A 22,230-nucleotide genomic window follows, 5' to 3' on the forward strand; every position below is an offset into this window, starting at 1 on the left:
AATTCCGAAATGCAACACAACCTGTCAAACAGTTATAAAATGCAAATGTTGAAGTCAGTTGTAACAAGTGCGTCACAAATCTGTATTAAGCCTTACAAAAACACAAAACAGACATTAAATAGCCTTCCCAAGACCTTGGAAAAGTCAACAACACTATTTTTCAGTTTTGTGTTAGACTACTGCTTCTATCAGAACTGCACAGGAATTCACTCCTGGGAGGTTAACTGAACAAATGATCAAAGGCGCAAGACAAGCTGCCTCAGAACAACCTGCTGAGTGCGGCAGCAAAACAGTTCAATTAAGTGCACAACTTGGTGTGGACAACCTTCCAAGTTTAAACAATACAGAAGGCATTGCCTTAACAGACTGGGCACACTGCACAGCAGGGTTAGGAGACAAACCATATTCAGCAATTGTACCAATCAACTGAAAGGCAATGAACTGACATCTAGTCAGGCAATCAAGCTTTAGTTGGATCAGAGTAACCCTTAATGTGATGATGTATAGCAATAATCCTATGGAAAAGTCTGGCTTCCTTTGAATTCCACTAAACACTTTTTGCCCAGTAGTTACACTTTAAACATATGGTAAACTATAGAAAATATTTCAGACTACTTCATTTTATTTGCTATGTAAAAATGTCAAATGGAACAATAACTTCATTATTGATTTTCCTGTCACATGTTCAAAGGTGAAACTTGGCAAAATGTAATATGTACTGTGTATATTAGCATTATGTCACAAATTCCAATTATCATCCAGACTACCTAAAAATTTCCAAAAACAGCGTGACAGTATAGCTGCATATGACCATAGCTCATTAGGGTCTAGAAGGATCTACTAAATACAAGCAAGTCTGGATCAAAGCCATTTTACATGCATGTTCACAAGCTGTACATCAATGTAATAAGCAAATCAAGCTTTTACAGTGAAAAGTATAGTTACCTGGCCAGCACAGTGGCACAGTGGACTAAGCAGCTGCTTTTAAAACTGATATATCACAGTGTTGGTTTGAGTCCCAGCTATTCTACTTCCAATCCAGTTTACTGCTAATGTGCCTGAAAAGACGCAAGTACTTGGGTCCTTGCCACCAAATGTGGGAGACTAACAAGGCATTCCTGGCTCTGGGGTGCAGCCGGGCCAGCCTTGGCTGCTGTGGCCATTTAAGGAACAAACCTGAGTATGGAAGATCCATCTCTCTCTCTCTCTCCTCCTTCCTCCCTCTACTTCTCCCTCTCCGCCTTTCAAATAAATAAAATATAAATCTAAAAAAAAATCTAGCATATACAAAAAAATTTCAGGAAGTTTCACTTCCAAAAATTGCACACTAGATAATTCAGATGAACTTATTCACTGATAGTTCGGCAAATATTTTAAATAAAAATATATTTTAAAACACTAGAAAGCTAAAAAAAAGCATAATTAAAAATTAAAATAAATAAAAGCAGTATGGTCCTAAGAGACTAATGTATAGAAGAACAAAAAAACTCTGAGAGATCAGCCTGTCTCTCAGGGTCAATTATTAGTCCACTTCAAAAACGGTAGCTGAAACGCGAGAAAAACTGATAGAGATTATGAGCTAAAAGCAAAAAAACCTGAAGTTTGAAGCCTTTCAAGAAACAGGACCTTCCTCCCCACCAGCTACTTTGGACTAGAATCCTAAAGGGCTACTACTTAAGTGGAAACTGGAAATACTTCCAAAAGTTTCTCTCTTAAATTAACACACCAACAAATAATACAATAATCCATGATTGCTATTGGCCCTGGTGTGTGGCAAAAAGTAAATACACAGCAGTACATTGAAGTGTTTCTGAAAAATACAATCTAAAAAATAGGTTTAACTTTGGGATAAAGGAAAAATTTGAAATATAAGTATACTATTCTTTTTATAATACATATTTTCTAATTTCTTCCCATGGATCACTGGTATGAGTGGATTTTTTTTTAAACTAAAACAAATAACTTCCAATTTCATTTTCCACAAACTTCTTGACATACTTTCCTACGGATTGTCAAACACAGTAACACCCTAGGCTTCTACCAGAGCAGCCATAACCCCTTCCAGGAGCACAGCTGATACAGCACTCAATGCAGAGGAGCCCAGGGCCTCCACTGAGCCCTTGTGAGCACGGCACTCACAGCACCTCAAATCCCACGGAATCAGAGACTTGGTTCAACTATACCACGCTGCCTACCCAAACAGCCACGGGCCCACATGTGACTGCAACTAGACAATACTCCCTGTGTTCATCTGATCTCCATAGCTTTCACACAATATCTAAATCTGGGTAATACATGAAGAAAAGAGGTTTATTTAGCTCACGATTTGGGAGGTTCAAGAGCATGGTGCCAACGTCTCTGCTGTAATGAGGGTCCCATGGTGATGGCATCACAATGGCAGGAGCCCAGGCAGGAGAAGATCACACAGCAAGGTCTGAGTGAGGCCAGAGGGTGGGGCACGGCCAGCCTTGCTTTTATAACAACCTCTCATGGCATTCATCCGGGTCCCATGTGAACTACCCTAAACACTCCCCAGCACATTGTTCCCAATGACCTACCAACCCTCCATTAGGCTCCAACTCTGAAAGGGCTCCTCATCTCTCAGCACAGTCAGACTGCGAAAGAAGCTTTGAACATACTGAACTCTTGGGGGTAAAACACATTCAAACTTTAGAATTTCTTCAGTCTGACTTGAGGCACCCCAACTCTCCATGGAATTAAAATCATCTTTGTACAGTTACCCACCCCAACAAGGGCCCAAGTTAGAGCAGCATCTTGCCACCCCTGGGTCCTTGGGTCCCTGATGCTGTAGTGTCTGATCTTATAGGATCTGGGCCACATTCACATACCACCAACCCAGGGTCCAGCATGGCATCTCACCCCCTGTGGTCCAAGTTATCAATGAACCTGTCAAGCTTTTTGTCACAAAAATGCGGCTGCATGGGGCTATAGTTGTGGTGCAGTGAGTTAAACTGTCACTTGCAAGATCAGCATTCCTTATGGACACTGGTTCAAGTCTTAGCTGATTCACTTAGGATCTAGTTCCCTGTCAATGTCCTGGGAAAGCAGTTGAAAATAGCACAAGGCCTTGGGTCCCTGCCACCCACACGAAGATCTGGTTGATCTAGGCTCCTGATTTCATTCTGGACTAACCTCAGCTGTTTTGGCCATTGAGGGAATGAACCTGTGGATGGAGAATGTGTATGTATACACACACACACACACACACGTGTGTGTGTGTACATAACTCTGCCTTTCAAATACATCGTTATTTAAAATAATGCAGCTGTGCCTGGCCTTCCCCCGTCATAGCCTCTGAAGCACCCTTTCCTCTCCAAGGCTGGGTGAATTCAAGTTCCTTCCCCACACTCAGAACCACAGCTACATCCCAGCCCCTGGGTCGGAGCTGCTACCGTGTGCTTCAGAGAAGATCTCAGTGTACTAGGGTAAGTGCAGCCAATGCTGGTTTGGGGACAGAACTTGTGCCTCAAATCCCTGGTGCTACATGAGCTTAGCAAGCTCCTGAGCCGAGGAATGTGACTCAACAACCACTCCAAGATCTGTGCCACAAGCCAGGCTTCCGTGGCTGGCTGTGATGCACATCAGACCCCCGACCACGACAGATGTCCCCCAGTAACACACTCCTCACTGTGACGAAGATGACAACAAGGGGATCACGAGCGAGGCTTCTCCCTAAAGACCCAGCCAGCCACCATCAGTGTAGAAATTCCTGCAGCCGGAACTGCCGAGGCGGACGCAGTCGGGGCTAACGCTGGCCACAAGAAAAGCCTCACAAAGACCATATCCCTGCACCCAGCCTCCCCAGCACACTCAGGTTCATCTGCAGGTCAAAGTGTCCTTGGAAAAGCACAGACCTGAACACAGGAACATGAAACACAAAAATGCAAAGAGACAAGCCACTGTCAAGGGAACACAGCAACTCTCCAGCAGTCGGCCCCAGTGAGAGAGAAATCGGGGGATTTCGTAGAAGGCATTGAAGAATAACAATTAAAAATTCAGCAAGATGCAGAAAAATGCATATGCACAATTCATTGAAATTGAGAAAACAATTTCTGCACTGAATAAGTAATGAAACATACATAACAAAGAACCAGAGGTAAATACAGGACTAGAAAAACTCAACGAATGAAGTTAAAAATACAACTGAGAACTTCAATAATGCACTGCATCAAGCAGAAGAAGGGATCTATGGAGCTGAAAGATGAACAGAAATGATTCAGGAAGGAGACAGGGCAGTGAGGGAGAACAGGTAAGGCCAAGGGGAGCCAGCAGTTCCACCTGGGACTTCCCCGGGGCTGGCACAAGTGCAAGCACCCTGCTCATCTTCTACCGCCTTCCCAGGAGCAGCAGCAGGGAGTCAGACTGAAAGAGGAGCAGCCAGGTTTCCAACTGACACTACAAAACAGACATCAGTCGGCCAGGCGGTGGCTTCAACATCTACACATCAAGGCTGGCCCCAGCAAATGCTTACCGTTATGTGAGTTCCAGAAATAAAAGCACAGAAAATAGAAGCAAAAACCTTATTAATTGAAACAGTTGCTAAAATCCTAAGTCTCTGGAGAAACAGATATCTGGATTACTGGAAGTCAAAAACCCAAATGGTCCTCCCTCTCCACGGCACACTATAATCAAATCATCAAGAGCCAATGACCAGAGAAAGAAAAGATTATATTCCATACAAAAATACTACACTCAGAATAGTCTCGCACACACACACACACAGAGTGAGGGAATTCATTCCCACTAGTGTGCCTTACAAGGAATGCTTTAAGAAAGTTCATCCAACACAAACAAAAGGACAATAATTACTATCAGAAATATATGAGAGCACAAAGCTCCCCGGGAAAAGTAACTTTACAGTCAAGCGAACAATACTCTAATACTGTACAAACCATGTGTAAGTCATACATATCTCTAATATGAAGCCAAAACTCAAAATAGTCAGCAATAACTAAGCTATAGTAAGTTATTTAAGGGCTGCACAATATAAAAAGATTTCAACTGTAACACCAAAAACAAATTTGCCGTGTAAATTTATGCGCAACAGAGTTTCTACTAGCCTAAAACAGTGTAAATGTTTTAGGTAAGCATCAAGGTAACTATATACAAACATTACGGCAGATATAACAAAAAAATCTGAACTCCATGCACACAAGGGGCTGCAAAATGCACATTATGAAAAAGTAGGAATTTCAGAATTGTTCCAACCCCTCCTCCAAAATATGATCTTTTAAATACACTTTGCAGGCCCAGCACAGGAGCCTAGTGGCTAACGTCCTTGCCTTGCATGTGCCAGGATCCCATATGTGCACTGGTTCTAATCCTGGCAGTCCCATTTCCCATCCAGCTCTCTGCTTGTGGCCTGGGAAAGCAAGAGAGGATGGCCCAAAAAGCGTTGGGACCCTGTACCTGTGTAGGAGAACCAGAAGAGGCTCCAGGCTCCTGGCCTCAGATCGGTGCAGCTCCAGCCATTGTGGCCACTTGGGGAGTGAATCAACAGATGGAAAATCTTCTTCTCTGTCTCTTCTCCTCTATGTATATCTGACTTTCCCATAAAAAAATCTAAAAAAATTCATTTTTCTGTAACTTCTTGAAATATATTCATGCCACCATTATAATATTTCAGACTCTAATATCCAAAAATCCATGAAGGTGCAAAACATATTTTAAACGGGCATACATCATCCAGAGACTAAACTCCACAAGTCTTTGTCCATAATTATAACCAGCCCAGTCACACTAACAGCATCTCCAAAAACATTAAATAATGCTGTTTTAGAAACACAATTCTTACCACTTCTTGTTTCTGGGCTTCATTAAGTTTTTCAGCCAGTTCTTCCAAAACTCTTTTTGTTTCAGCATCTGATCTAAGCAAACAAAGAAAATGGTTTTAACTTGGATATTTGAGGAAACACACAGAACTGTTGAAATTTGCAGCATGACACTCCCATCGAATAATCCACTGCTGTGGCTCTCAACATTAGCAAATATATAAACACCTAGAGCACTTGTTTAAAAAAAGAATGCTGGAAACCACTGTCCAAATTTCCGAAAGACCAAACCTGCAAAAAGCCCAAAAATCTCTCTCTCTACAAATCCCCACACAAGAGTCTCTACTGTACTGCAACTCACCCTCACCCTCACCCGCAAACTTGCCACACTATTTCCCATTGGGAAGACAGGAAAAAAATGAGAGTAGGGAGGAACGACAAAACTCTTAATTCCACTCTCAATCTCACAGTCATGACCAACTTATATCGAAGTGTGACATATAAACTCAGTCCTCATTAACTTATCATCCAAATTTTTCTTATAAAATTAGTGGGAAATTAACACATGATAAACAGCACAGAAAGACTTGTAGAGGAAAGAAACAGCCTTTCTCACTGAGACTTCCTTATCTCTGATAAGCACCTACAGGCAACCTCGGCCGAACATTAAGTCTCTTCATTTGCTGCTTCTCTTCATTGTTTTCAATCATATGCATTGAAATATTTGAAATATTTCACTTATTCACATTCCTTCACAGTTCTGGATAATGTACTACTATTTTTAGCATTTTCATTGTTTGTCTCTGTAATTTTACATAGTTAGAAGTGGATGATTTTTCCCTCATATTTTATCATGCTTACATTTTCATCAGCTCACAAGTAGATCACAGTTTTGCTTTTCTTTTTTTCTAGAGTTTCTCTTTATTTTTCTCTTTAATTTAAAATATTAGGCCTTGCCAGTCTAAAAGATAAATAACATAGCTAAATAATGTGGTTCACGATTTAGGAATTTAAATGTTTTTATTCCTATCAGCTATGTGTGAACATGATCTTGATCAGACTCTGGGGTTTCACGGTCCAAGAGTGAATTCTGTATCTATTACATCTCTCTCATTTAATTTCTAATAAGTCAAGTTACTTTGCTTCTGAGTAACCACTCCTGATTCCTAAGACAAAAAGAAATCCAAATGAATACCCAATAGGGTTATGCTAGAAATCAATAAAACCACCTGGCACGAAATAGGTACTCAATAATATGAGTTAATAGAATTAGAAATAATATTAGTAGAAACTTTTACTTTTATTACAGAATTTCCTGCCTTCCAACTCAACAGAAGGTAAATTATGCACATTATGTTTCAGACTCACAGACTTAACTTGTATAGTTTGACATTTTTTTGTTTCAGCCTAGAGAATACTGGTGTAACAGTCCGATTTCCTTAGTGGGATTTGGCACGTGAACTTTCCTAATCTTTGCTGCATGAAGAGGTAACTTTGGTTGCTCCCTAATCTTTGCTACATAAAGACAATACCTTTTAAGAAGGTACAAAAATATTTGCTTCTTAAAAAGCTGAGTCCTTAAAAGAAAGCCACCTGCCTCTGATGAAAATGAAATGAATGGCTAAGTTTTAGATTAAGTGATAGTTGTTGGGGACTATTCAAGTTCAACAAAATTTTAAAGAGAGGACAAATGTTCAACACCCAGTTTCCAATAATTATAACTAAGAGTTACGGTATATCTGATTCCAAAGTGGCTCATGTCCACTGACATCACATTATGCATATATATATATTTTCCACCTACAATGGCAAGAGTCAATTTCTAACTCCCTCTGCCTCTCTCCAAGATATTTGCCAAAAAAGAATAGCCTCTTTGTTACAAAATTATCTCCGTATCAGCATATTAACATCAGCATTCTATTATATCAACGAAAGTATTTAAAGAATAAAATTTGTCTTTTAAATTATGACACAGTTAAAACCGAAAGTGTTTTAAACTGCCCTAGTAATACATTTTAACACACTTGCATGAAAACACAGCACTGTTTCTCAAATCTATATGGATATCTCGATTACAGCAGCTAATTCTTGTAATAATTCATGTCTCCCACGACAACCACATTCTGCTTTTACCGGCTTCTTCTGGAGAGTTCCCTGTTGAAATCTTCTCCAAGGCGAGCCTGTTCACTGCTGAGATCTCGGAGGGACTGATGGAAAGCGTGAAGCTGCCGGGAGACAAAACAGCTGCTCAGGCGAGATTCTATTAGGCTCTTCCAGAAGGCACACAAGTTCAGAATAAGATTTTGTCCTTTGCAACATAAGCAAGTTCTATAACGTTAGTAAAAATAATAATAATAAAATATCTGTTCAGAAAGAAATCTGCTTTTTTCAAAGAAAAGTCTTTCTTTGACCCCAGCACATACCCTCAAGAAAGGGTGAGCAAACACTTTTTGTAAAAGTCACAGTAACAGATACCCTCTCTGTCACAGCTACTCCAGTGTGGCATCCACAGTGCAAAGGCAGCCATACACAAATGAACACAGCTACATTCTAACACAACTATATTTTTATCAGCCCACATACCCTCATTTGCCAACTGCTTCTGAGAAGTTCCTCCCCACCGCTACCAGGAACCACATACTAGAAAGCATGAAGCTGCATTATCCATGGTGAGAACACTAAAAACAAGCCAGAAGCCCATGCAGAATCCAACAGAGATAAATGAGTTGTGATAAATTTCTCCCTGGAAATAAAGCAATTAAATCTACCTTTACAGTAACCAAGACAGGGGTTGAAAACGTAGCATTTGCAGCTGAAGTGGTGGCAGCAGATTGCTAATCCTCTACACACAGTGCCAGCATTCCACACACGAGCCGGTTCAAGCTGGCCGCTCCACTTCCCTGAAGCTCCCTGCTCATGGCTTGGGAAAGCAGCGGAGGACAGCTCAAGTCCTTGAGCCTCTGCAGCCATGTGTGTGACCCTGAGGAAGCTCCTGCTTCCTGGCTTCAGATAAAAGTCAACTCTGGCTATTGTGGCCATGTCAGGAGTGAACTAGTGAATGGAATGTCTCTCAGTCTGTCTCTCCCTGTACTCTTTCAAATTCAATAAATGGATCTAATGATCATAATAATTACATCAGTACCACTTCAGCTACATAAAGCTTAAACCGGACAAAAATAAACAAAATGGGGACCCAGCGGCGTGGCCTAGAGGCTAAAGTCCTCTCCTTGCATGCACCAGGATCCCATATGGGCACCTGAGCTCACCTCCTCACACACCTGCAGCTCCCCCTGAGCTCTCACTCCACTTTCAGACCTCAGCTGAGTCCTCACTCAAAGGCTGTTCGCAAGTGGGGCAGGTGCCTCAACTACACACTCCATGTGCCCATGCTTCCGTCAGAGCACGTACCTCAGTTCACCGCTGAATATTCATGTGCTTATTTGATTACCACCTAGCTCCCATTAAGATTATAAACTTACTGAAAAGGCAAAGATAAGCATAAGCACTGATCCAACAATACAGGCACCAAGTGAAAAAGGAAAGAAGTGAATGAGGGTAAACTTCTCTGCTCTCGATTTAATAATACAGCCCATGCTGGCAAGTTCCATTTACCAAAACAAAACACAGGCAATCAAAAATGTACAAGGCATTTTCTAATGCATTGGGTTTTAGATAAACTTTGGGATCCAATCTTAAAATTATCAAAACAAAAATGTGGAGTCAGAAACTTTCCCTGGCCCTCTTCTAACTAACCTAGCTATCTAAGATAACAAAGTGAAACCTTTAGCTCTGTGGCAAATTTCAAAGAAGCCAAAGGTACATGTTCACTCAACACATTAGCACGAAACGGTTCCATCCAATGATTTCAACAGTCATAAAACTATCAATGTTGGAAAACCAACAGGTCAACTACACAGGAACTGCTTGCTTCATACCAAACCAAACTTCGGCAACTAGAAAGCAGCTGACGTCACGGGGCTTGGAGAGAGGGAATCACTTCAACAGGGAAGGAAACCAATCATGTCCAATCAAACTCACTGTTAATTGTTCTGCAACATGTAATCCCCCCCACACAAAATTTGAAAAATCAAAGTATGATAGAAATGCGTACACTTAAATAATAGTATTGCTTTTTTAATAAAAGAGAGAAAGGGAGAGAGAGACCAGAATCCAGTTACAAATGATCAAACTCTAACTATAGCCATTAAGGTCCAGTGTCGGTGATTTACACAAAAACATGAGCAAATGCTGCGCACAAATCACAGAATGGCACGAGGTACCTGGGCCATGTTTCCAGGCTCCTGAACACACCGGACGCCGGTTTTAGATCTAATTCGTCTAATGCCCTGGGAGTCCTTGAGAGGTGAGGTAGGTGGAACGTGATGGCTCTCTACACAATTGAAAGAAAAGGAAGAGGATTAAAACATTACATGAACATCAAGAATCTAATGCATTAGAAAAATTCCTTTTAAAAAATCGCATGAGAACAAAACAATCTAAACTGTTCTAAAACAAACACATAGCACTCATCACTTCATCACTCAGCACTATAACACATGCCCTTAACCCAGACTATTTCCTAAGGATCTCGCTGCATCCATAAAGTTCCACAAAATGGGCAAAAATTTTCTTTAAGCAGATTTTAAAATAGGGAATAGTCTGGAAATAGAGCATTCAAAAGTTCAAATCTGCTATGCTTTTTAAAAAAACACTATAATATTTTCTCATATATAAAATAATAAATTATTAAAGTTTCATGACTATCTAATTTAAAAATACTAATAAAAAACAAAGTTTCAAATAAAAATTAACCTAAAAATCTTGTCAGAGTGCCAAAATAAAAGCAAGTTACATAGAAAGAACAGATGGCAGTGTCCAATTTCCAGTCATGATCATCATGACCTACAGCAATAAAAAAAGATAATTAATTATTTGTAGGTAGTCTACAAAGTATGAGAAAAGCAGAACTCAAGACTCAAAAGATCCTTTCATATATCTCAACTATGCACTGTAAAATCCTTAAAAGAAGTATATTGTAACTCCCAATCCAAAGGACATGATGGAGGGCTGTATGTCTCCAGGGAGTAAATGTATTCAACATGTACCACATTTGAAGGGTGTACCTGTCAGAGCGTTGTCATCGGACTCACTGGCACTCAGACTCAGAACAGAGAAACTTCTCCCTCCTGAGTTTCTCAATAAACGTTGACTTCGTAGTTGACCTATTGAATGTTCCAAGCTTTCTTTTAGCTAGATTTGAGAATATAATGAAGGGAGAGTTACTCTTTTTAAACAACTCCCAAATACAAATAGAATACAGATGATAAGCTATTTCTGAAATATCTGGCATTCTAAAGAAAATTCATAAAAGAGATTATTTTCAACTACGCTAGGGAATCTCAAAATAGTAAACATAAATATGTTAAGAAGCGACGCTAACAGCAGGTCTTAACAGCATCTGTCACTACCTACTCCATATTTCTATTGCCAGAATTTGGTAAAGATCACCACTTTCTATGGCCTTACAAAATCAGTCCAAAACATCTCATACAAGCAGCGCCCATGCAGAGGTACCAAGCCAATACATCAGAAAGGAAGACAAAGCCTTTCTCCTTCAGAAATCCCAGCGATAGCAACAGGAAACAGAACAGCTGTCCTTGCCACTACTAAAAACCCAGAGTCCACTGCCTCTGTTATCAGAATATCCCGTTGATGATTCAAAGACTTCAAATCCCAGAAAACCGGGTTGTCAAGCACCAACAGCCAGATGATCTAACTGATACAGCACAACCTGAGATAGCATGAATATAGTTGTCCAAACCATGCCCTCAGACTTTAGGAAGTCAGACAGCAGGAAATACAAGAAAATACCTTTTAGATCTAAAGAGATGCCTTCAATAAAAACACATTAAGTACAGAGAATGATAGAGTTGTAAAGTTAGAGATCAGAGATCAGGATTCAACTAAAATCTGAGAAAATATGAGGAAAATCCATACAGTCTGAATAGCTAGGAGCTTCAGGTCTGAATTTTATGCAGGAATAATCAAAAAGAAATTACTAAGAAAGTAAAGCAGTGAAGCACATGGCAAGTTGTCCAGAGCTCTTAAAATACAATGTCAACACCAAACAACTTATGCAGAAGGCTTGACCAAATTCTTCCAAGGGTTAAAAGGAAGAACACCACTTATAAACACGACACCCGGTGTTCGAGGGGAAAAGCGCAGAAATAAAGCAGCCTGTTAACAAGCAGGGACAGCTGAAACAATGCAAGTCCCAAACGCAGCACGTCTTTTCACTGTGGCTGCTTGGATGCAGCTCTTCTACAGAACCAAACCAAACCAATCTGGTTTAAGAGCTGGAACTAGAATTTCAGCAATCTACCTGTTTTCCATATTTGTTAAAAAATAAATTCAGTCTAATATTTCTATATCCTTCTGTCCTTTGCTTCCCCATGTCAAGATACATGCAAAACCATGCAAATTATTTGCTAGCTTTAGAACCTAGTCTGTGAATCTGTGAAACAGAGCTGAGAATCAGGCAGGGAAATCCTTGAGGGGAATTTACATATGAATGAAATAGCATACACATACCAGAGGTTGTATCTAGTAAACACAAAATAGCACAGCACATATTTATAACAAAATGGCAAGAATAAAATAAAATGAAATAACATGAAAACTAATGGGCTTCAATCAGGTTGTACACATGCGGAAAGGACTACCAGTGTGAGGAATGCAGACTGCAGGAATTACTGGCAGAACAAGAGTATAACTTTCTTGTTTGACATCTTTCAAACCAAGTCTAATTTCAGTAACCAAAGTCAGTTTTCATTTCTTTCAATTGCTTTTCTTCTAACGTTATCACCTGTTTAGATTTGCTGTTTTTATTATTATTTTTAATGATCTGCTTTTATTTGAAAAGATTTACAGAGAGAAGATCTTCCATCGCTGGTTCACTCCCCAAATGCCCACAATAGCAGGAGCTAAGCCAAGCTGAAGCCGGAGTTCCGTTGTAGAGATCCTGGACTCTTGACTTCAAGCATAAGCTCTGACTCTATCCTCTCTGCTTCACGGCCATCCCTTGGGATCTCAACATCTCAAAGGAAAAAGTACCCAAAGCAGGGCTACCCCTCTGGATTTCCTTTTCTTTACAGCTCCTGTCTACAAAATGCCTCACTGTCTTAGTAGTCCCCTGATGTGTTCATAACATTACTTTTTATTTCTCCACCTTTCTAGTTCCTCTGCAGGACAGTTGATACAGATTAATCTCATCCACCAATGCCAAAGGAAGAACTTGCAAACACCTTTTTTTGTGTGGACTTATTAGCTACTAAGTCCTAAACTGTAATTAAAAGCTGGTAAATAAAATGGATTTTTGCATATACATACAGACACACATATACACACTACCACATACATTTTTTTAAATTTAATCTGAAAGAGTTACAGAGAGAAGGAGAAACAGAGAGAAGCCCTATCCTCTGGTTCACTCACTCCCCAAATGGCCAAAATGTTCAAGCTGCAGGGCAGGGTTCAAGCTAGCAGTCAGGAGCTCTATCCGAGTCTCCCATGTGAGTGACCACGGAGTCGCCATCTGCTGCTTTTCCCAGGCCATCAGCAGGAAGCTAGATTAGAAGTGGAGTAGCTGGGTCTAGAACTGGCACTAACATGGGATGCTGGCATAGCAGGAGGCAGTTTTACCCACTATACCAGAGCATCAGCCCCTTAACCTTAATGTTTTGTGATGAACAATACTGTTACGCTGAAATTAAGGCATTGTTTTGTAAATATTACATGTATTTATTACTGAGAGAAGAAATTAGAAACTACCCATTTCACTGTGACCAAACAGGTAGAGATGGGGTTTACACAGTCATGCAAGGCCTAAAGAGCTAGCAGCAAAGTTTGTGGTCCACGCAGTTACTTATAGTAATTTACACTGTGAAAGCTGAAGTTTGAACTGCATTGCTTAAGGACAGGTGTTATTCAACTAAATGAAGGTAATGAAATTCAGGCATAGCAAAGCCTTACAAAAGCAGTGTATTTACCAAGTCCTCAGTAGCTACACTGTGCTTCCCCTAGAGGTGTCATAACTCCTTAAAGTGAAACAGTGTGCTAAGTAGCTCTTACTAAGAATAGTACTCTTTTTTCCTCCAACTTCATTGAAATATAATCAACAGATACCAAGTTTTAGAAGTTTTTTAAATGACTTCCCAGTGTCCATAATGGCCAGCTCTGAACCGGTTCCTTAGAAACCAGCTCCCAGGAAGGTAAGGTTTCCAAGCAATAGTAAATAGGTATGAAACTAGGGTATAATTTAACAAAAAGTATCAAGAACAACTAAAAAACTAAATCATCTAATAAAATTAGGTTACAATGAAGGCAAAATGAGAAATGGACAATAACTATATATGCAGACTTCCTTTGCCAACACACAGCATCAACACCTGTTGCACGGAAATACAATGCCACAAGGAGACATGTCTTGTGTTGTAAAACACTTCTCTCTGCAGGAGTTACTGTGGAAGTTCACTCCCCAGATGTCTGACTTAAAGGAAGTTTGCTGCCATAAAGTAGGAGCTAATATCAAACTTCGTGAAAAGTAGGCTTGTTCTCTGCGGTCACTTACAAATGCTTTCAGCAGTTCACTAATACACTCAAAAGCAAAAAAAAAAAAAAAAAAAAAAAAAAAACAAACCTCTCATTATTAATAAAGAGCCTGAACCACTCCATGAGTTATCCAAAATACAGCCTGCAGCGCCAGCTATCAAATACATCACAAATGATAAAAATCCTGTAAATACAAAAACAGTTATTTTCTAAACAGAAAATGTTTCCCTGTGTTCAAGCAACTAGCTCCCAATTACAAACGATAATCAAAGCCATACTTCCATTTCATAAATATCAAGTGTTTGATTTCGACTTGAGAGTTACATGACAATTCAGTACAGGAAAAAATATATATATTCTCCATAATGCAAATGCAATATTAACCTTATTACAGAATACACTCATCATTGGACTCATGAAGGAACTAGTTTGTTTATTTTTATTTGAAGGACAGAAAGGAGCAGGCCTTCGTGCAGCAGGTCTTAGATGCCACACCCCCTCCCAGACGGCTTGGCTAAAGGCCTGACTCCAGTTCAACCCGATTTCCTGCTAGCACACATCCTAGGAACAAGCTGGTGATGCCTGAAGCACTTGGGTCTCGGCCACCCACTTGGGTGTTTGAGGAGTAAACCAGCCAACAGAAGACCTTTTCATCTTTGTCTTCTTCCCTCTCTCCCTCCCACCATCCTTCACTCTTAAGCCTTCTCTTCTCCCTTTTCCCCTCCTCCACGACCCTGTCTCCCTCTATTTCTCTTTCAAGCGAAGTAAATTTTTAAAAACAAAGAGACAAGATAAGCAGAGTTTACACTGACTGCTTAACTTCTCAAATAGCATCAACCGCCAAATTGGCGCAAGCTGAAAACAGAAGCTAAGATTCGGATCTGGGGCTGGCATAGCACGCTAGTTTCTACCTGTGGCACCAGCGTCCCCTATGGGCACCAGTTCATGTCCCGGCTGCTCCACTTCCGATCCAGCTCCCTGCTTCAGGCCTGGGAAAGCAGTGGAGGGTCAGAGGATTGTCTAGGTCTTCGGACTCACACAGGAGCCTCAGAGGAGGTTCCGGGCTCCTGGCTTCCAATGTGCTCAGATCTGACCTGGCCATTGCAGCTATTTGGGGAGAGTCAATCAGTGGGAAGGTCTCTTTCTCACACTCTCTCTCTCTGGATGGAAGATATCTCTCTCTTCTCTTTCTCGCTTTCTCTCCTCTCTCTCTCTTTCTCTCTGTGCTTCTCTTTGCAAATCTGCCTTTCAAATAAAAATCTTAAAAAGGAAGGAATGCAATCCAGCTCTGCCACAGGAGTGACAGGGATGACAGGGATCCAATCACCTAAGCCACCACCTGGTGCCTCCCAGTTGCACAGTGGTATTGAAAGCAGGGCTGGGACTTGAACCAGGAACTGCAATATGAAATACAGTGACCTAAGCCACTATGCCAATTGCCTTCCTCATGAAAGAACACACTTAACTGGTTTTTCAAGAGTTTACTGAAGATGAGTAAATTCCAAAGGAAGGAAAAATAGAATTATCTACACAGTAATACAAAAATTAATCACTGTCTTCCAAATTCTGTAGTTTCAGACATCCCTAAGAAAAGTAAACAAAACTGCCAAGTCCTTGAAAGGTTAGCTTTGAAAAACCTAACAGGGGGGAGGGGTGGGGTGATTCCCAGTTCCAACGAAACTGTATCACATAATACAATGTAATCAATGAATAAAAAAAAAAAAGAAAAAAAACATAACAAACTGTATGTATCTTTTAAACCAGCAATTCTACTTCCAATAATCTTTCAGGATTATATATATGCACAAAAACAATGCTACATTGTTTGTACTAAGAAAAAAATAGATATATCCATCCTATGAAATATTATATAAAGATGCAAAAGAATATGCATACTGTTCAAAAGAATGCAGTAGAGCCACACAGAGTCCTATGGAAAATGACATAATTAAAGGAAAAAAGTAGCCAAACTCATACTATATAATAACCTATCTTTAAAGCAGCCAAACTAATATGTTTGTATATGCACAGAACATGTCTACAAGAGGGAAGAAATTGCCAAAATCGCTATCTCCAGACTGGAAGTGAGAAAAACTTTATTTTTAAAAACCATGAGCACACATCACTTCAAAGTAAATCATCCTTGAAATCCTTATCTCCCCAGGAGGATATCCATTGCCAAATTTAATTAGTCTCTAATTCATGACCTGAATTCTTTGGTCCCAGGCTTTAAATTCAACAGAATCTAATCTACACAAACTAGTGAGCAATCTATCTGATAAACTACTCTAATTTTAAATTATAATGCAGTAAAATAGTTTAAAAGCAATGATTATCTCATTATTTCACATGCACGCTCCCAAAAATCTATAATCCAAAAAAGATAGGCAAGAAAAATGTATAGAAATGGCCTCACTTGTTCTATAGCACTCACCTGTCCGTTACTATATTCTCGGTATCGTCCAAGCATCTGGTCCACTTGTCGCAGGTTCCGACTGGCATCCTTGAGGAAGATAATTCACTAATTATTACTTATGTCAAACACCGCTTCCCCCAATCAATACTGGCACTATGGCAAACAGCCAAGTCAAACATTCACAACAGATCCAAATTCTATCATAATTATCCTAAATGTCAACATACTTCCAAAATATTAGGTCAACCTTAACACAAGTGAAAGAGCAATTTATCTGCAATTTATGTGTGTAAATCCAACTCACAAACTTTGCATCTTTATCCAAGGATCCATAATAAGTTGGCAGCTGAACCATAAATTGGAAAGAATCATCATGATCTAGTTTGTGTGACTCTACTATCGTACCCATTTAATACAAAATGGATCCTGGAAGAGGAAGTCCAGGGGACTGTGTGCGAAGGAGCAAGCCCTCTGGAGCAAAGCCATGTCAAGCACAACTTCAGCTCAGAACTTCATGGAGAAACAAGGAAGTGTCCTTTAATTTTTAACTATAAACAACAAATTGAGCTCTGATCTCACTGAAAATGTTCTCACCCAAATTTGATGGATTTTCCTACAGAAATTAATGGAAACATTTCTTTCAAACCTATCTACTTACCCGATGATTCACTCCCCAAGTGAGCCGCAACGGGCCGATGCGCGCCGATCCGATGCCGGGAACCAGGAACCTCCTCCGGGTCTCCCACGTGGGTGCAGTGTCCCAATGCATTGGGCCGTCCTCAACTGCTTTCCCAGGCCACAAGCAGGGAGCTGGATGGGAAGTGGAGCTGCCGGGATTAGAACCGGCGCCCATATGGGATCCCGGGGCTTTCAAGGCGAGGACTTTAGCCGCTAGGCCACGCTGCCGGGCCCCTATCTACTTACTAATATGCCTAATCAGTTTAAAATTGTAAAGATTCATCATCCAAACATCCAATGCTATATTTTTTCGAATAGTTCAAAAAGAGTATGTCTTCAGTAAGGCAGAGATATATCTACCATTCGCTGATTTTTTTTTCCCCCTAAATTTCTGCCACAGTTAGGGGAAGACTTAGTCAGGTCAAAGCCAGGAGCCAGGAATTCAATTTGAATCTCCCATGGGAGTGGTGGAGACCCCATCCCATGGGATGCATTAGTGGAAGGTGGTATCAGAGGCGGTGTTCAAGCGCACACCAGGGACCTCATAAGGGACGCATCTCACGCCAAATGCCCACCCCATCCCAATTTTTAAAAACAAAATATGCCTTTTCTGCCAGAAATCCTCCTCTTCTTATCTAGCACATAGTCTCAAAGTAACCAAGCAAATGAAAACCCACGCTTCTCCCGGCTGAGGCAACAGTGAGAGGCGAGTATCCTGTTTGTGGATTTTGTTTTTCTGGTCTGACTCTGCTACTCCTTTCCCGACGAAGCCACCAACTATCTCCACACAAACAGCCAGCTACTGTCAATGGTTAGGCACAAATAAAAATGACAGCCCTTTATGTGTTACTCATCCATAAATAATCTACTCCATTAACACACCAACAATTCCCCCAAAGGCCCATGTCCACCAGCAGCTCAACTGTGGTCATTTCTAGGCTTTATTCCCACAATACTTTATTTGCAAATACTACTTTGTTCCTAACTATTCTCACACAAACTATCAGATATTTCAAATATCTTTATTCTTTGACTTCAGAAGGCAAAATAATGATCCTTAAATACTTCTAAGCCCCAACTCCCAGAACCTGTAGAAATACTTTACAGAGCAAAGGTGGGTTCACAGATGTGATTAAACCTACAGCTGGAATGCTTTGGGCTGGATTAACTGAAGGATCCAAAGAAGCCCAAGTACAGTGAAGAGGAAAGGGCACGCAGGGTTGGTGGAGTGATGCGCTGTGAGGATTCACCCTAGCCCTGCTGGCTTTGAAGAAAGAAGGGGACACAAGATTAGATGGACGGCCTAGAAACAACACAGGATCCGGGCCAGATTTCCTCCTCAAGCTTCTGGACAGGAAGGCAGCCCTCCCAATCCTGTGATTTCAGTTCAAGCAGACCCTCAACAGACTTTGGACTCATAGACCTATAAGGTAACCATCACCATTATTTAATACCCCAGTTTTGCATGACAACTCACTATACCAACAGGAAAACTAGCACACCAACTGAAACTCTGAGCCGGCACAAGCTACTGACAGCCTATGGAAGGCCATCACCGGGTCACTAACCTGTAACGTGCTTGTTATGCTGTGGACCTTCTCAGTGACATCTACCACAGGATGACCTCGAACTCCCTTGTGAGTTGACCTGGCAGCCCATCTACTCAGTCGGTCACGACAGAAGAAGCGGTCTGAATCGCTGGATGATTCTGCCATTGGTGTACACCAACCCTCAACAATAAATTCAGATCAAACTCAGCCATTCATTACAAAGCATGAAAACAAGACATTCTTAACTGTCCAATCTCTTTAAGTATTTATTATGCTCATTCTTCAGCTTACTGTAATTTCTACATAAATACATTAGAAATACAGAAAGTTACTTTCCTGTGTACTTCTCCCTCTTTTGTTTTTTTTTGTTTGTTTCTAGAACAAATCTTCAGATATAATTTTAGTCATGTGTAGAGCTTCAAATAATCATTCCTTAGACTTGTCCAATGTCTCATTTTAAATGTACTTTCAAATAGAGCATTTCACTGAAGCCTACAAAACTGGAAAGTAGATAAGGAAAATACAGTTACACACTAAAGCTAGCATTCCCAGGTCTCTTGCTGTTAGGCTGAGGTCCTCTCGAATAAGCTCCAAGAACGTGAATCTTTAAAAATACAGCGCAGTACCTACAATGAGAGCCCTCTCTTCAATGAAAAATCTCATGCACTCTTATTTCAAATAAGCAGAGAATTAAATGAATGTTCTAAGACAGGCACAGATCCTATCATAACTGTCATGGGAGAAGGCAGCAGCTTTAAGATTGTTACCAAAATAGACAGGCAAATCACCTGGGTGTAATTTCAGCAGTAGAAAATTCTCTAAGCCCTTTTTTCTTGTCTTTACCTCGGTTGTTTGTGGGGAGCAGCCGACCCCAGCGTGTGAGGGGCCGCAAGATGGTGGCTGGCCCAGGACCAGGAGGTGGGATTTGTCCCGCCAGTAGGCAGGCAGCAAGTCACAAAGATGGGCTAATGCTCCCCCGCTGCGATTGCTGGCCTATCAGATAGCGCCCGTGGACCCACGGGGAGAAGTGATTGGTGGAGAAGAGTATAGAAGCGGCCCATTTTTGGCAATAAACCTTGTTCGTCTGCCCTTTTCATTCGTTTGTGTATGTGTTTGTTTGGTGTGTGTGTGCCGGCTGCGGTGGCGGTTCCTGTTTTTTCCAGGCCCTCGAGATTCCTCATCATTTTAGTGTCGCTGCAGGGCGGCGACATTCTAGTGGGCTATACAGGGAAACTTTCAGCCTGCGCCAGAATGAAAAACGAACGGAAAAAAAAGCAGGTTCCTTATATACTGTTCTCCACCAATCACTTCTTCCCGTGGGTCCACTGGGCACTATCTGATAGGCCAGCAAGCGCAGTGGGGGAGCATTAGCCTATCCTTGTGACCTCCTGCCTGCCTACTGGCAGGACAAATCCTGCCTCCTCGGCCAGCCATCATCTTGCAACCCCTCATACGCTGGGGTCAGGCCGCTCCCCACAGTTGTTCATTAATGCCTAGGAAAACTGCTTAGTGCAAGAAAATCTCAAAAGCATCAGAAAAATTTTATAAAAATAGAAACATCTAAGAACAAAGATACATCAAAGAGAACATTGCTAATCACCAGTAAACATTCACTGAGTATTCCAGCAACTTGTCTGCTTTTTGTAGCAGTAACTTTCACACTGTTACCAGCTTCCTAAAATCTCTATGAGCATTCTGTTTTCTAGCTCCTTAATTTCAGTGTGATGAAGTTTTTCTTTAATGACACACTATTCTAGACTCCGTACACCTTTATTCTGGTTACATCTGAGAAGGTTCACACTACGCAGCTAAAGAGAAAAAGGGGGATTTGCTATTTGTGTAATCCCTGGAGCATTTAGAGAATGTAATAATATATTTTTTTAAAATTTTAAGTTAACAATTACAGAAGCAATGATCATTATTGTGAGTTCAAGTTTTTCAAAGCAAAATACAACCCATCCTTGCCATTTCAGAAAAGCAATCAATAGGGTATTCAACTTCTTCCCACTACTTGAGACAGAGAATATCCACCTCTCTGGCCATGGCTCTGGATTTTCCTCTACGCCTGTTATACATCTCTGGTTCTTCTGGATCCTGACCCTGTGCTGGAGTAAAGACGTGCACAAGACTTCTCCTAGCTCCCAACCGCTTAAACCCTAAAGAGTAAATTTAAGAAGAAATCTCGAATGCACTGTTCATCCTCTAAAGGAAATTACTCGCATGCTAAAATATTTTTCAGCACTTTCCAATTACTAGAAGAAGGTGGGGGGAAAAAGCAACATTTTCTGAGAACCTGGTACGTGAGGCAGTTTATGTTTCTAGGGACAACATATATAATTCTCAAAACAGCATATTGAAGTGACACCACCAACCCCTAATTTATGAGCTGTCAAATAGTACAACCAACTCTGAGTGGCCAACCTGGGCTCCCCTCAGCCTCCTCCGCCTTCACTCTTCACTGTGTCCTACCACCTGCTCCATACTGGTAACATAGTCTTCATGGTGAATACAAATTGCTAAAACCAGTAGCAGGCCATGGTCTACATGTGTCTAGTCTCCTTCTCATTCATGTCAGCATTAAAATATATAGAAAAATAAAAGATAAAGTAATAATATGAACTTTTAATCAGGCACCGGGGGGGTTGGAAAAAAAAAAACAAATGACATAAATGCTACAGGTAAAAAAGTCCTCTGAAATGAAACAAACCACATAAAAGGAATAGACATAAAAATCTCTTATCTTTTATGTAAAAGAGAATAATAATTTCATATTTTAACTCATAATTTAGCAGTTAGCAATTGTGGAAAGTAAATTGAATCCAAGAAAGATAAGAGGTTTTATTTCTTTGGTCTTTTCATCTCTTGTATAAGAGAAAATAATAGTTCCACATTTCAAATCATAATTTAACAATCAGTATCTCCGGGAAGCACACTGAAACTAAGAAATCACCAAGCAGGAGACAGAAAAAATGGCCGACCTGAGAGGACAGGCATAGAAAGGGAAGCACTGAAAGTGAGACAGGGTGCGGCTGGAGAGAGATCTGCGGACCAAAGAACCACAGGAAGGAGTGCCAGAAGCTCCCTGGACATCAAGCATCCAAGAAGAAACACATAACTCGGAAGAAATCCAGAGAAGGAACGCAGGAAACACAAAGACCCAGTTAAAACATGGTGAGTCATCCCG

The 22,230-nt window shown here is 40.7% G+C and overlaps 1 protein-coding gene and 1 long non-coding RNA gene across 2 annotated transcripts in view; both read right to left on the bottom strand.

Annotated features, from left to right (window-relative positions):
• The window catches only part of LOC131480856 (centrosomal protein of 128 kDa-like), a 128,944-nt gene extending 119,559 nt beyond the window's left edge, over positions 1-9,385 (bottom strand). Inside the window, 3 exon segments of the mRNA XM_058667333.1 lie at positions 5,816-5,888; positions 7,926-8,062; positions 9,272-9,385. Coding sequence (XP_058523316.1) covers positions 5,816-5,888; positions 7,926-8,062; positions 9,272-9,385 — 324 coding nt within the window.
• A 771-nt stretch (positions 9,386-10,156) lies between these two features.
• Positions 10,157-16,876, bottom strand: LOC131480746 (uncharacterized). The gene is made up of 3 exons (XR_009245777.1): positions 16,819-16,876; positions 10,916-11,042; positions 10,157-10,182 (listed from the first exon to the last, which is right to left on the bottom strand). It is a non-coding gene; the product is annotated as an uncharacterized LOC131480746 (long non-coding RNA).
• Positions 16,877-22,230: the final 5,354 nt, after the last annotated feature.

Source organism: Ochotona princeps, chromosome 7 (assembly GCF_030435755.1).
Source record: "Ochotona princeps isolate mOchPri1 chromosome 7, mOchPri1.hap1, whole genome shotgun sequence".
NCBI classification, from domain to species: domain Eukaryota; kingdom Metazoa; phylum Chordata; class Mammalia; order Lagomorpha; family Ochotonidae; genus Ochotona; species Ochotona princeps.